The sequence below is a fragment of the Lagenorhynchus albirostris genome, chromosome 20 (genome assembly GCF_949774975.1).
Source record: "Lagenorhynchus albirostris chromosome 20, mLagAlb1.1, whole genome shotgun sequence".
NCBI lineage: Eukaryota > Metazoa > Chordata > Mammalia > Artiodactyla > Delphinidae > Lagenorhynchus > Lagenorhynchus albirostris.
In genome coordinates, this window is record NC_083114.1 from 39187017 (window position 1) to 39202207 (window position 15191).

The following is a 15191-nucleotide window of genomic DNA, read 5'->3' on the forward strand; positions in this document are numbered from 1 at the left end:
TTGGGAATTGGTGGTGGTGGTGGGATCTCCAGGGAGTGCCCAAAGAGGGGTCCCTGTAGAAGTACTCCCTGGGAAAGAGGAGGAGGGAACCCCTTGGGGAGAGAGAAGGCAGTCCCCTGGGGGAAGCGAGGCCCCTGGGACGGGCCACCCACAGGTAAGGGGACCGCGCTGCCTAGGAGAGCGGCACGACTGGCAGCCCGCTCCCCGCGCCCCGCGCCGGAGTAGGTGGGGTGCCCCTGCGCTCGAGGGGCCTAGGGGCAGGGGTGCGGGCAAAGGCAAAAGAAAAAGAAAGGGGCGGGCGCGAGGTCTCAGTTATGGAAAAACGCATTGAGCTCCTCGTACACGGGGCCCCGGTCGTGGTGAAGGTGCATATCGTAAGACAAGAGATTCTCCGAGTGGACGCCCCCGCGCACAGCCGACGAGCCGAAGACCAGCCCGTGGCCCGTGGGCCGCGAGCCGGGCAGCGCCGAGTAGTGCATAGAGTAATGGTAGCTCTTCTCGTGGTCGGGCGACGAGTCCTGCTTGAGCGAGAAGTTGCCATTGAGACAGAGCGGGGGGCTGAGCGGGCCCTCGTACTCGGAGCTGTTGTAGTCCGGGCTCGCACCGCCGCCGCCAGCCGCCGCGTACAGCGTCTCGTAGGCGGCGCAGTAGCCGTGGGTCCGCAGGGCGTGCGCCGCGCCGCTGCCCAGGCCGCCCGCCGCCTGGCACTGTGCGCCTGCCAGGCGCGAGCACGGGTACGGGTAGGGGTGCATGGCGAATGGGCCGCCGGAGCCGTGGAAGCGGCCCGTGCCGTCGGCGCCCTGCTCAGTGAGGAAGTTGCGCGAGTTGAGCTGCAGGCAGCCGGCCACCAGGTTGGTGGTGGGCTGCGACAGGCCCTTGCACAGCGTCTGCACGTAGGACACCAGGTCGGGTCGCTTGCCCGAGCGCAGAATCTCAGAGAGCGCCCAGATGTAGTTCTTGGCGAGGCGCAGCGTCTCGATCTTGGACAGCTTCTGCGTCTTGGAGTAGCAGGGCACCACCTTCCGCAGGTTGTCCAGCGCCGCGTTCAGGTCGTGCATGCGGTTGCGCTCCCGAGCGTTCGCCTTCTGCCGTCGCAGCTTGGAGCGCTCCAGGCGCGCCTTGGTCATCTTGCGCTTCTTGGGCCCGCGCTTCTTGGGCCGCTCGCCCTCTGCCTCGTCCAGCCCTTCCTCTTCCTCCTCTTCCTCCTCCTCCTCGCCCCCCAGCTCGCCTTCCTCCTTGACCTCGGCCAGCGCGGCCTCCGGCACCTCGTCAGCACGGAGAGGGACGGGCTTGGCGGCCCGGGCGGGCCCCGGAGCCCCGGGCCCCGGCGGAGGCGGAGGTGGCGGCGGCGCCTCGCCCTTGTCGCTTCTCGGCTCGTCGTCGTCGCCGTCGCCCCAGCTGGCGAACTTGGGCACATCCGAGAGGAGACCGGGCTCGCTGAACAGGCGGGTCAGCATGGTGCCTGAGGGCGCCCGGCGGGCGGGAAGAGGAGAGAGCACAGAGTTAGGGGAGCGCTGGGGTCATCCCGACCCCCGTAACCCGCCTCCACCCCCGAGTCCGGTGCGGGTTCCCGCCCGGGGGGCCCTGGGTGCCCACCTCCTCCGCTTGCCCCACCCCGAGCCAGCCCAGCCCAGCCCCGCCGCCCGCCCGGGGTCTCGGCACAGGCCCTTTCTCCGGCGCTGGGCCCCGGCTCCACCCCTCGCCTGAACGAGGGGCCGCTCCCCGCGCCGGTCCTCTCCGGGTGTGGTCGGGGACAGAACAGGGGCTTTAGGGAGCAGATCTTTCGCCGGGGGGAGGCGGCGCGATCGCCAGGAAGCCTCTTCTCTCCCGGCGGTGGAGGAAGGCTGGGCGGCCGCGGTGGGGCAGCTGCCCCGCTCGGCGGCTCCGGCGGCCCGGGCCCCGCCGCCCGGCTCCCCCGCCCTCCCGTGGCTCTCACCCCCACACTCCCTAATCCAATTTGCAACTTGGCCGCGCGCCGCCCTCGGCTCGGCCCCCACCCCCGCAGCCCCAGTTCCAGAGGCGGGAGGATCGTCTCCTCCAGCCGGGCGTCCCCAGCTCCCGGAGCCGGCTCGGGGCGGCGAGGACTGAGAAAGCCGGGCGTGGGGAGGAGACTGAGAGAAGCGAGCCCCGTCCGTCTCCCCTGCGGTCAGGGACCCCCTTCCCCCCTTTAAACTGCCTCCCTCCCACACGGCTCTTCAGATCTCGTTGTATTTCGGGATTGATGGGAAAAAATCCAAATTTGTTTGTTTCCTTCTCTCTCTCTCTCTCTCTTTTTTTTCGGTGGTAGGGAAAGGTCGAAGGTTCCTCCGGGACAACCATGGGGGGGGGGTTCCCATCTCAGCCTCTTCACGCCCCCCCATGACCCTGCTTTCCCCCTCCTCCCCAAGCCCATCGCAGGCAGAGACGCCTCCCTCCGCAGCCCACTGAGCTGCAGCCCCTAGGGGAGAGGGAACCCTGGGCGCCTCCGATGCCCACCCCATTAGGGGGCATCGTCCCGGGAAGGGGGGATTTAGGGACCCTCCTGTCGGCCGAAGACGCTGCCCCCCACCCCCCAAGCGGCGGGTCAGATCTAGCTGCCTTTCGGACAACTTACCTCGGAGAGGAGTCAAGGGGAGAGGGGAGGGGAGGGGGGGGGAGGGGGGCAAGAGAGAGAGGGGGGAGAAGAGGAATCTTCTTGCTTATTTCATTGTTCCCCCATCTTCAGGGAGCGGGGGCAGCGGCTCCTCAAGGCGGCAGGCGCCGGCGTCTTCAGAGCGCCATGCGAACCGCGGAGCGAGTGTGGCATCTCTACCAGGCGGGGTACCAGCCTCTATGCCAGGCCATATGGGCTTGGCACGTCACGGGCAGCAGCTATCACATGAGAGACGGTGATTGGCATGCGTCTGCATTGGGGGAGAGCCGGCTCCCCCGGGACCCGCCGCCATCTGTCACTCTCTACTCCAAAAAAAAGAAAAAAAAATTAAATAAATAAAGGAAATAAATAAATATCTCTGCCTCCCTCCCCTCCCCGCCCAACGCAGGGAAAGCAGGGATTGAGAGGGAGGTAGGAGGAGTTGCCCCCCTTGGATATAGAGTCCCCCACAAGGGAACAATGGGGTGGCAAGGCTGGAACTTGGGGGGTTTTGGTGTCCCCAATTCTATGCTCCCTCCAGGGCCCTGTTCTGTCCACTTCCTCCCTTGCAGGCCCCCAAAGGTGGGTCAGGGACCAGACCCTCGGCTCTGGAGGAGGGACCTCTATGTTTGCCTCCACCCCACCCCCCCGACCCCCAGGAGGATCCCCTTGGTCACAAAGGGACAGCTGAGGCCCCCTCCCAGGGTGGGCGTGGGGGGCGTTCCTGGCCTAAGCCCCATAGGTAGACGTTGGCACCGTGCCATCCCTCATCCCTGTCTGCCCCTCCCCCACCCACCCTCACGCACACACAACATATGTGGCTGAACGCAATTCAAACCAAGGGAAAGACAGAGGAAAGGGAAGACTTGCCTGGATGTCTGTGCCTTTGCATGGGCGTGTGTGTGTCTGTGGGGACATGTGTGTGTATCAGTGGCGTCAGCTGATGGGAAAGATTTCCTTGGGTGTTTAGGGGTATATGTAGGTTGGGATGGGAATGGAAAGGAACCCTTGGGATGAGCCAATGCACCCACCATCTGGGGGTGTGGGAGAGGGCTCAGTCTGGATTCCGAACCCAAAAACTTCTCCCTTCTCTCCCCCCTTCCCTGCCTAACATACTTTCCCCCTGCTAGACAAGTGACCATCCCACCAGTGGCTTTGTCTCCCGGCCTCTGACTTGCTTATTTGAGGGAGGAGGGGGCTGAGCTGGGAATTGCCTAAAGTTCCTGGAAGAGGCTCAAGCATTCTCCTCCCCCTGCAAAAAAATACTGCAGGTACTGAAGCCAACTCCAGCAGTCTTGAGAGTGACCAGGCGGAGGTAGGTCAGACAGGTGTCTTGATAAGGAAGGTAGGAAATTGCTGTTTTATCTTACAGCTCACCTTTCAACCCTCTCCCTGGGCCAGACACAGATGGAAATGGCACAGAGTTGAGGGAGGTAGCTTTAGACACACACACGTGCGTGCACACACACACACACACACACACACACACGTGTTCCTCACTCTGTGGTGCAGAAAATGGATACACACTCCTACTCCGATAGATTCATGTGTGTAAGCAGGTAATCACAGCCAGGTGTAGAGAGACCCTTGTCTACACCTTTATTCAGGCATTCGTGTGTTTCAGACCTACGTTTCCTATCCCTCCCCACCCTCCAGCGTCCATATGCTTAGACAACTTCAATAATACTTTAACCACGTGCACTTTGGTGGCAACCACGTGCTAAGCACTGGGTGGTACAAAGATGGGGGTTTCACCCTCAATCTGGACAGGAGCAGTTTTCTCCCTCTAGGACCTCCAGAAGGGGTCTCGGGCTGGTAAGACACTGATCTGATGCCTGGTAGAATGAATTAGGTTCTAAACAGAGGTACGCATGATGGCCAAGGAGGCCTTGGAGAAGGGGGGCTGGCACTGTGTAAGCCAGGACCAGGTACCGAAAGGCACCTCAAATATTCCTCCTACAGAGGCCCATAGAGGGGAACTGACTTGCCCAGGACCACACAGTGGAGAGCAGAACTTGGTCTAGAACCCAGGAACTTGACTCCCAGCTCAGTGCTCCTTCTACAGTCACACAGTCTGCCTCAGGGGTCTCCAAGGATGAGAAACCAATGGTAAGTTTTCCTCCACTCATACATCCTGGTTCTGGGAAGGTAGGCTCCCACCCATGGTCTGGCAGATGGTCTGGGGCACTCTGGGCATGGCAGAGAGAGGGGCCAAAGGATAGGCCTCAGGTGGGGCAGAGACTCAGAGGTGCTGGCCAGGCCTTTGTCCATGTTTGGGCACAGCTCAAAGGCTTTCCTGTCCCTTTACAGAGGGTGGGGGTCTTCAATCCTGACACATGGCCCTTCTTGAGCCCCCCGGTCACATGGTATTTTGATTACATGCACATGCTTTGGGCTCTGATTCCTGGCCACCCTACTTACCAGCTTTAAGAATGCTGAATGCCTTGAGCAAGTTACATAACAGCTCTCAGTCTTGATTTTCCCATCTGTAAAATGGGGACAATTATCCTACACCTCATAGGGTTGTTGTTAGTACTAAATGGGATAGTACATGTATTGAGTTTAGCACAGGGCTGGAAATAGAGTGCGCCTTCAATAAACGTCCACTCTCCTTTTTATTAAAGCACTTTGTAAACTGTAACATGCTTTATGCTGTTGGTTTCTTGCACATACCCCCGGCACATACACATTCAGAATGCTTTGTCTATATGAGAACTGAGTTTTTGTAGAATTAATGGGTGAATGAATGGATGAGTAAGTGAATTAATGCTTCCTTGGGGTCGAAAGATACCCCCTGCCCTCTCCTTTGGACACTGGGGCCTGGGTTAAGCCTCACAGGTCCCTACCAGCTCTGCTTTCTGCTCCAGGCAAGAGACAGACCTCCTCAGCATAGGGGAGCCCTTCAGAGGCTCTTCCATCCCTGCCCTGTCTCCTGTCAGGAATGACCTCAGCTCCTTTCAGACCCCCGGAGAAAGAGGCCTGAGGGGGCAGGGGGATATACCTTGGGGTATGGAGAACTTCACTCCTCTCAGTCTGTTTGCTGCCCCTGTCTTTTCTTCCTTCAGAAAAATGGAACAAGTTTTTCTCACTCGACACATTTCAACTTTTTTTTAGAAGATACAATAAAAAAAAAAAAACGGGAAAATTGGAACAGAGGGAGGTGTGGGATGGGCCCGCCTTAGACATGGGCTTGAAAGAGGTATAACACACACGTGTCCACATACACATGCACAAGCATGAACATACAGGGACGTCTGTGCTCCTCTCTGTGCATCCAGAGATGCAGAGATGCAGTGATGGAGAGACAGAAAGAGCCAGAAATGGAAGGAAGGAGACGGAAGGAGAAGGACACCCAGAGATGCCATCTGTTCCTCCCCCTGGCATTGGGGGAAGGGAGGTGGTGAGGGGCCTGGTCCCCTCTGGGTCTCTGAGAGGGAAAGAGGAAGGCTGGGCACCTCAGCCAGGTCGGAAAGACTCCCATTTCTGCTGCCCACTCCCATCCAGGGAGCTGGGAGCTGAGGGTCTGAGGTTCCCATGGAGACATAGCCCCATCCCAAGGGAGGCCACAGTCTGGGCACCTAAAATGGCTGCCTCAGAGGGGTGGCAGCCATTTTGTGCGGGCGTAGGTCCTGGGGGGGGAGCATTGGGGGTGTAGAGGGGAGAAGGAGGGAAGCGGTAGGTCATTCCTGAGCAGTGTAGGTACTCTTGCTCAGAGGACAGGAGAATGTTCTATAAAACTGCTCTCACCAAAAAAAAACCCCAAAACAGAACCAAAAACCAAAAAAAAAAAAAAAAAAACCAAAAAAAAAACCACACCACACACACACAAATCTGTAAACCCGCGTTCCGTTCTGACACCCAGAAAGGACACCTAGCCAGACGCCGCCACCACCACCACCACCACCACCACCACCAGCACCATGCTCCAAATAAGACTGCTGGGGGCAACTGTGCCGGAGAAGGAGATTTCATTTCCCACCAGAGTGTCAGACCACGAGGGGCGGGTGGATCAGAACCCAGGCGTCCATTCCCCGGCCGCCGCCCTCTAACTCCGTCTCCCGGGGCCTCCCCGGCTGAGGTGGGCAGGCGGGTGAAGTACGAGGACAGGAGCAGGGCGAGGGGGCGGCGGTCTGCTCTGCTCGCCCCCACCTCTGATTTGAGGGGAAGGGCAGGAATGTGGGGATCCTCTGAAGGCCGGTGCTCCGGGCATCGGCTGAGCTGTGGGGAAGGAGGGAGGGGAGGGGGCCGACTGGCGCTGCCCAGACGGCGACTCTTCCATCAATTCGGATGCTCGAAGCTTCCTCCTGAAGTATCAGAGCACCTGCCGCCCTCTTCCCCAGCCCCCTGCCCACCTCAAGTCCGAAAGGACGTTGGGGGAGGGGACCTGCCGCTTCTTTCTGGCTCTGGGGTGGGCACCTGCCCCGCTGCCCCCTCCCCCCACCCGCTGCAGTGTTCTGGGGAGCGGCGGGCACGCCAGATGGCGTGGCTGAGAATGCGGCGACGTTGCCGGGAGGTGAGGGCTGGCACGGGTGATATGCGGCTGCGTGCCTTGTGGTGCCACCGGGGAGGGGGAGGGGGGAGGACCAGTGAGGTGTAGCCCGCCTCCTCTGTGCTGACCTCCCGGCCTGCCCCCCAGAGCTCACTACCAGGATTCTCTTCGACTTCCTTTGCCTGCGCCCTGGGCTCCCGCTCTGGGCCTAGGCGCCACGCAAAGATAGGTGGGCACATGCCCGCCGCTCCAGGCGTGAGCTGAGAGTCCCGGGTCAGACCCCCCTAACCTGGGACAAAGGCCGATGGAGGAGGCCCACTAATCCTCCAGCAAAGCCAGCACCCTTGGGATTGGTCCTTTGCTCCAAAAGTACAGTGACCTCTGCCCCATAACCTTTGACTTCCGGCTTCTGAGCCCTGTTCTTCTGAAAAGAGCTCCTTCCCTGACAGGCTCTGGCCTCTGAGTCCTTTTTTTCATCAAACTCATTCTCATTCCTCACCAAGAGGTGTTCCTGGTTGGACATCTCCTCCTGGCAGCCTTCCCTGATCTCCCCAGGCAGCTTCAGTACTTACCACCCTCTGTTAGGAGAAACCATTTACCCGTGTCTAGCTGACTTGACTGTGGTGGCTACTTACCTTATAGCTCAGTAGTCCGGGGCTTCAAATAGGTTGTATAGCGTTGGTGCTCAATAAATGCTCCTTGCATTAATGCCTGGCTGATTTATAGGGTTTGGGGTACTGGAGCCTTTCTCCAGAGACTCTTCTAAAGCAGTCAGGTCCAAGGCCCCGGGTCAATCCCTGAGCCCCCAGACTCCCCCTCCTGCCTTTTTTTTTTTTTACCAATTTCAGTGTGGGGAGGAGGACTTGGGATGCAGGGGTCACAGGTTCCCCTCAAAGTAGCTTGAGAGAGGGCTCAGGGCATGGAGGCTGAGCCCGGGAGTGCCTGACCCCCATTCCCTGGGCGCCAAGCTCAGATTCTGAGGCCACGTGAGGCCCAAAATGCCTCCCCTTCCAGGGTGGTTGCTGCCCAGCTGTAGACCGCCTTCTTGGACCTCACACCTCTCAGCAGGCTTAGAGCCCCTCTCCTTCCTCTCCCTACCCCACACCTTCCCTGCATGGGGTGAAGGCAACTCCCTGAGGGGAGGGGAGATGAGGTCCAGAGACACAGCTGAGTCCCACTCCCACTGCCATTTCTTCTTTGCTGATGCTACTCCCCAAAGCCACCCCCCAGTATCTCAACCCTTCTGACTTATGGACCTGGCCCAGGCTCTGTTCCCCTGGGAAGCTCTGACTTCCCACAGGCCCTTGCTCCTCTGGCTTCCCGCATAGGACAGAGGCTGTTCATCCTGTTGAAAAGTCAAATCTGAACGTGACATTCCCCTACTCAGGCACCTTCAGTGGCTCCCCATTACCCCTAGGATTAGGCCATGCTCCTTAGGGACACCCTGGTCTGGCTGCTATGCAGCTCTCTCTCGACGCTTGTCCCCGCCTTGAACTCTGCCCCTCAGCCACTCTAAACTCCTTCACCTTTCACGAGCCTCATGCCTATGAGCCCTTGCTCAGGCTGTCCCCTCTGCTTGGAGCACCCTCTCCACTTTCTTCACCTTTTAAGCCTAAGCATCACCTCCTCCAGGAAGTCTCTCTGGGTTAGATGCCCTCCCCAGACTTCCCTAATGCCTTCTGCACACCTCTACGGAGGCACAGGCCATGACCTTTGCCTCATGGGTCTCTCCCACCTGGAAGGCAGGAACTGGTCCCAGAGCCTGGCACATACAATGTCTGCAATAAGTGGTCGTGGTGACAAAGGTCCGTCCTGCCACTGCCCAGAAACTGGAGGCTGCAGCCAGGGCAGGACACCCGCCTAGAGGAAGCTCCTCCTCCTTTCCCCTCAGCTTCCCTACCAATCCCCGCACTGACATGGAACCTCAACCTTCCCCCCTGTAAAATGGGCGTGATAATTACAATAAGATGCCTGCTAAGCATTAAATGAGCTAACAAATGTGGAAGTGCTGCCTCAGCAACTGCCCCATCCAGGTATGGCTGGTTTTGCCTCAGGACCCTGATCAACTTTAAAAAAAAACCCCCCCACCACCACCACCACCAACAAAAAAAACCTTTGGGACTTCTCTGATGGCGCAGTGGTTAAGAATCTGCCTGCCAATGCAGGGGACACGTGTTCGAGCCCTGGTCCGGGAAAATCCTACATGCCGCGGAGCAACTAATCCCCTGCACCACAACTACTGAGCCTGCGCTCTAGAGCCCACGTGCCACAACTACTGAATGCCGCGTGCCTAGAGCCTGTGCTCCGCAGCAAGAGAATATATTGCAATGAGAAGCCCGTGCACCTCAACAAAGAGTAGCCCCCACCTGCCACAACTAGAGAAAGCCCGCATGCAGCAACGAAGACCCAACGTAGCCAAAGGTATATAAATAAATAATTAATTAATTAAAAACAAAACTTTGTTTCTGAAGCTCTGTTCATCACTGCATCTTTGTTCTGCCTTTCTTGTCAGTTTTCCAAGTGAGCAGTTGGGATGTCCTGCCCCTGCCCCTCCACGGGTCTGCAGAGGAGGGCGGTCAGTGGAAGAGGGAGCTCGAGCTGGTCAAAAGAACACCAGACTTAGCAGGGTCTCAACCTTTGTCAAATCATGTAAACTTCTGCTTCCTCATCTGTAAAATGGGACTAGTGCCACTTGTCCACCTGCTGTCTCTCTCAGCACTGATGGGAGGACCAAAAGGACAGTGATTATGAAGTGTGCTTGGAGTGGTTAAGTCCTGATTGATGGCAGAAAGTGGGCACCTGATGGGGCAGTGCAGGGCAGTGGGAAGAGCACAGGATGGGTGTGCATCCCAGGTTTCTCTCCTCCAGGCAGGCTCTGCTTTGAACTTGCCCATGACTTGGGCATGTCCTGATTTCCTCCCCTGGAAATCAGCACCAATGATCTGGGCTGGGGACTTCTGGGTACCTGGTACCGGACAGTTCTCTGATGCCTCCCTTGAGCCCAGTATCAGAGCATGGGGCACCTGAGGCTGGCAGTGGGCACAGAGGACCCACAGCTGCAGTGGTGCTGGTGTTCACAGGAGGACAGCCTTAAAGGGCTGTGCATGGGGGTGGGGGCGGGGGTGTGCATGTGGGGCAGGAGGTCACAATTTAACCAGAGACCTCTTGACTTAGTCCCTAGGAGACTGGAGCCCAAGACAGTGTGAATGAGACTTAGCCTTTACTTCCCTGGTTCAGTACCCTGTGGCGTCAGGGGGGCACGGGGAGGGAAGGGAACAGGGGTAGGAGCCTCATGGCCCAATGCCCCGTCTTACAGATAAGGAAACCACAGCACAGAGAGGAGAAGCAACATTCCTTGTTTCACACAATAAGTGGTGACAGAGCTGGGACTAGAAACTAGGACCCTGATTACTGCTTTGGGGTCCTCCCGTCCCTGGGGCCTCAGAGCTCTCTGTAATACTTTAATGTTTTGTAATCCATAATAGTGAAATGACAGTGGCAGTGTTATCTGTGCCAGGCCCTGACCTCACACACACAATCTTATTTCATTCTCACCATGACCTCGGATGTGGGATCACTGTTACCTCCACTTAAAGACTAGATGCTGAAGCACAGAGAGGTTGAGGCTAAGGTTGCTGTGTCAGACTTCCCTGGTGGTACAGTAGTTAAGAATCTGTCTGCCAAGGCAGGGGACGTGGGTTCGAACCCTGGTCCGGGAAGATTCCCATATGCCGTGGAGTAAGCCACAACTAAGTGAACCTGTGCACCTAGAGCGCGTGCTCCGCAAAAAAGAAGCCACCGCAATGAGAAGCCCGCACGCCACAACCAAGAGTAGCCCCTGCTCTCCGCAACTGGAGAAAGCCCGCAGGCAGCAACAAAGACCCAACGCAGCCCAAAATAAATAAATTTATTTTTAAAAAAATGTTGCTGTGTCAGGGTCACATGGCTGGTAAGTGGCAGAGCCTGGATTTGAACCAAGCTCTGCCTTACTCTGAGTCCAATCTCTTACTCACTTTTACAAAGTGTTCCCTTCTCTGAAACCTGGGTTTATCTCCACACTGTGGGACCAGCAGACGCTACAATAGAGAGGGAAAGGAGGGCACCCTGGGAGGATCTGGGGCCAAGGGTTTGCCTGTTATCCAGGCCCCCACGTAATGGGAGTCAGTGCCCTGGCCTGGGTCTCTGCAGTTCTACTCATGGTAGGTGGCGGGGGGGGGGGTGTCTCTCTACACAAGGAAAGGGGCAGTCACATCAAACATGGGTTTTCTCCACCCTGTATCCCTCTTCCCTCAGCTCCTTCAGGAGGTGCCTTCCTCGCCCCTGCAAGCTCAGTGAGGTGCTTCCTTCACCAGGAAGTCCTCCCTGATGCCCGCTGAGGAAATGTCACTCTTTCCCCTGGCCCTTGGCTCCACGTTGAGCACTTGAGGATGGACCGACCTGCTGGAAACCTAGCTTTACTACTTGCTCACTAGCGGGGGCCCACCCCATTCTGTTTTTCGGTCTGTAAAATGGGAATAAGGAGCCCTGTCTCACGGAATCTTTGTGAAGATTGGAAGCAAAGCGGTGTCCTATGAAGAAGCACCTGGCACCCAGTGGGCCCCTGCCACTCCTTCTCCTTGTCCTTCCCACCCTGGCTTTCTCCCGGCTCTCTCCTCATCACCCCTGCCGCGTGCCGGGCAGAGGGCCTGGAGCTCCCCGGCCGCTGGGTCCCGGCTCACAGCCTGCCTTCCGGCCTGCCAGGCTCCCTCGGCACGTGCCCCGCGCCCTCTGGGGCCGCGCCACCTCCTGGGCGGCCTCGGCGCGCGCCCTCTGGCCTCTAGCCCGGCTCGGGCCGCCGGTCGCCTCCCGGAAGGGTGTTCAACTGGGGCTGGGGGGTGGGGGCGGCGAGGGTGGGGGCGGCCGGGCGGCGGCGGGAAGCGGACGCTGCCCCTTTAAGGTGCCACCGCCGCGTGGCAGGGAAACAGCTTGTGCCAGCCCCATTCCGCCAGGCTCCGCTCGCAACAAGAAACACAATGCATAACAATCAGGCGCGCTCTTGGAGCTGTGCCACGCGGCGGGGGCGGGGCGGGGCCTCGGGCGGGGTGGGGGCGCCCAGGTCACGACCCCGACCGGCGTCCGGTGGCCGCGGGTCGGCCCGGAACCCGCGCTGCCCCGCGCAGCCGCTCCGCGCCTCGCGAGGTGGCCCAGCGCCCCGGCGCCCCCGGCCTCGCCCCGCTCGCCTCCCCCTCTCTCCCCGCCTTCGCGCTCCCTACAAAGTTCATTCCCACTAACTCTTTTCCAGGCCACTTCCTCCTCACAGCTGACAATCCAGGGCCCCTCATTCTCCCAGTAATCACTCCACTGCACTAATTGCACATGCAAATATGCAAATGCGTATTAATTAATTACTATACTAATTAGTTCTGTGGTATTTGCGAGTAATAAATCATTGGATGGGAGCGAGGAAGCTGGAGACCTGGCCCATTTTCATTCTGCATAAAATTTTAATGGTCTCTCTGGCTGATCCGGGACGGCGGCGCGCGGAGAGGCTCTTAAAGGGCCAGTGGCGGCGGGAAGGGGCAGGGGCGCGGGGCGCGGGGCGACCCCGGCCCTGGGCGGGCTTGGAGGTCCAGCCCCACGTCCTGCAGAGGCGATCTCCAGCACAGGGTTGGCTCTTCCCCTCCCCTCCCGGGCTAAGGGTCCTCCTGGGTGGCTTCTAAGGAGAGAATCCGGGCCGGGTGGAGGAGGCTGAGCTCGGTTTCTTTAAGAAAGGAAAGAGGGCAAGGAGCTGCGAGAGGCCAATGCCAAGGCCTTTGGCGCCCCGGGGAGACAGAAATGAAGACTCCATCTCCAGGATGGCTGAGTAAACTGAGGCACCAGACAAGACAAGCTTAGCTCTCACCCCAGCCTGTCCCCAGGGGAAGGAAGCCTCCAGGATGTCCTGGGTGCCCCAGTCTCGTCTCTGGTGGGGGCCACCACGGCTGGGGGCACCTCCAAGCTTTCCCTTTCCACATGATCAAACTGCAGCACCGCCTCCATGGGCACCAGCTGGCACCCTGGCAGAGAAGTCCTAGGCTTGAGTGGGCCCCCGGGACCTGGGTTTTTTCTTCCAGGAGGTCGTCAGGACCTAGGCATAGGGAGGGGGCTGGAGAGTTTGCAGGAGCATTGACTCAGGGAGGTAGAGGGTTGTGCCTCCTGACTGAGCCCAAGCCAGGGTCTAGGGGGATGTCAGAGGTGGGAAAACTGAGGAAGTGGAGCCTGCGGGTCTGTCCTGAGCCAGGAACCCCAATACTAGGGTCTCCAGTCTGGTTCTGCTCACCCTGCAACCTTCTGCCATCAACAAGCCCCTAGTGGGGCAAGGCCTATAGGGGGTCAATGCTCTAGTGGGCCCATGATAGTAACAGCAGCTCACAATACTGTTAATTCAGGGAGACATTTATTTAGCTGGAGACCTGTTCCGAGAATTCTAGATGGCTCACAATCCCCCAGTGACGTAGCTTCTATCACAGGCCCTTTTATGGATGGAGAAACACGGGCACTAGACAGTTAAGCCACCTGCCCAAGGTCACTCAGCTGCGAGGAGTGGAGTGGGATTTGAACCAAGACAGTCCAGTTCTGGCATCCGGGTTCTTTCCACCACACTCTGCCACCTCTCTCTCCACCACTATGTCCTCAGCAACTGCTGAGAGCCGGGCCCTACGCTAAGGATAAGAACTTCATGGGTAGTGTCTCATTCAACCCTCATGACAACCCAGGAGGTAGGTTCTGGGATTCTCCCCATTCTAGAGCTGGGGAACCCAAGGCTCGGAGAGGTTGACTAAGTTGCTCTGGGCACACAGGGAGGAGGTAGCAGAGTCAGGCTCGGCCTGAATGACGGTAGAGGCCAGCAGGTCTCGGGGTGTGGGGCAGGAAAGGGTCATGACAGCTAATAGAACAAGAGAAGAAATGGAAGGGAATTCAATTAGACAGAATGTGGGGAGAACTTTCTTCTTGAGAGGTGGGGCTCCAAGGAGCTGGAGTCAGGTGGAAGCTTTTCCTTCTTTTCCAAGAAGCAGGCTGGGGAAAGGCCATGGCTACCTGAGTCAGGAGGAGGTTGGGGGTTTGAGGAATGGGAGGAAACAGAAGGGCCCAGAATGAGAGAACCCAGTCAGAACCATAGAACTCAGAAATCCGGGTTGGTTTTGTCCCCAGAACACCTACCTGCCCCCACCCGTGGAAATCTCCTGAGCAACCCCACCCCAAGATTTGCTACTTGTGGGGAGCTAGGAGATCCAGTCTCTGCTCTTCCCAGCAGGGGGATGAGAAAGATAATACTGTCACATTACTGTAAGCACCTACGATGTGCCAGGCACTTCGTGTGCCTCAGCTTGTCTAATTTTCACAACAGTTCTGTAATTATTATCCCTATTTTATAAATGGAGTCACTGAGGAAGGAAAGAGAAGTTAAGTTACTTGCCCAAGGTCACACAGCTAGTAGGTGGGAGACTGGGATTTGAGCTTCTGACCTGGTGTGCTTTACCACACTGTTCCCCGTTTCTTACTGAGCTCCTTGTGTCTACAGGGGCATGACTGGATTTTTCTTTAAAAATAAATAAATTATTTACTTATTTTTGGCTGCATTGGGTCTTCATCGCTGCGCGCAGGCTTCCTCTAGTTGCAGCGAGCAGGGGCTACTCTTCAGCGGCCATGGCTCACGGGCCTAGCTGCTCCGCGGCATGTGGGATCTTCCCGGACCGGGGCACGAACCCGTGTCCCCTGCATCGGCAGGCGGACTCCCAACCACTGTGCCACCAGGGAAGCCCGGGGCTGCTCTTCATTTTGGTGCGAGGGCTTCTCATTATGGTGGCTTCTCTTGTTGCGGAGCATGGGATCTAGGCGCGCGGGCTTCAGTAGTTGTGGCTCGCGGGCTCAGTAGTTATGGCTCGCGGGCTCTAGAGCGCAGGTTCAGTAGTTGTGGCACACGGGCTTACTTACTCCGCAGCATGTAGGATCTTCCCGGACCAGGTATCGAACCTGTGTCCCCTGCATTGCAGGCGTATTCTTAACCACTGTGCCACTAGGGAAGTCCAGCATGGCTGGATTGACTATTGCCCAGCAGAGTCAGGGAACACA

At 58.2% G+C, this 15191-nt stretch overlaps 1 protein-coding gene across 1 annotated transcript; it reads right to left on the minus strand.

Moving 5' to 3' along the window:
- Positions 1 to 308: 308 nt before the first annotated feature.
- On the minus strand, positions 309 to 1457 carry NEUROD2 (neuronal differentiation 2). Its single transcript, XM_060134276.1, has one exon. It carries the CDS (start codon positions 1455 to 1457, stop codon positions 309 to 311), a length of 1149 nt encoding a protein of 382 aa, XP_059990259.1.
- Between the last annotated feature and the right edge of the window lie 13734 nt (positions 1458 to 15191).

Excerpts from the sequence above, each read along its gene's own strand:
- NEUROD2 (XM_060134276.1), bottom strand. The coding sequence starts at position 1,457 with ATGCTGACCCGCCTGTTCAGCGAGCCCGGTCTCCTCTCGGATGTGCCC.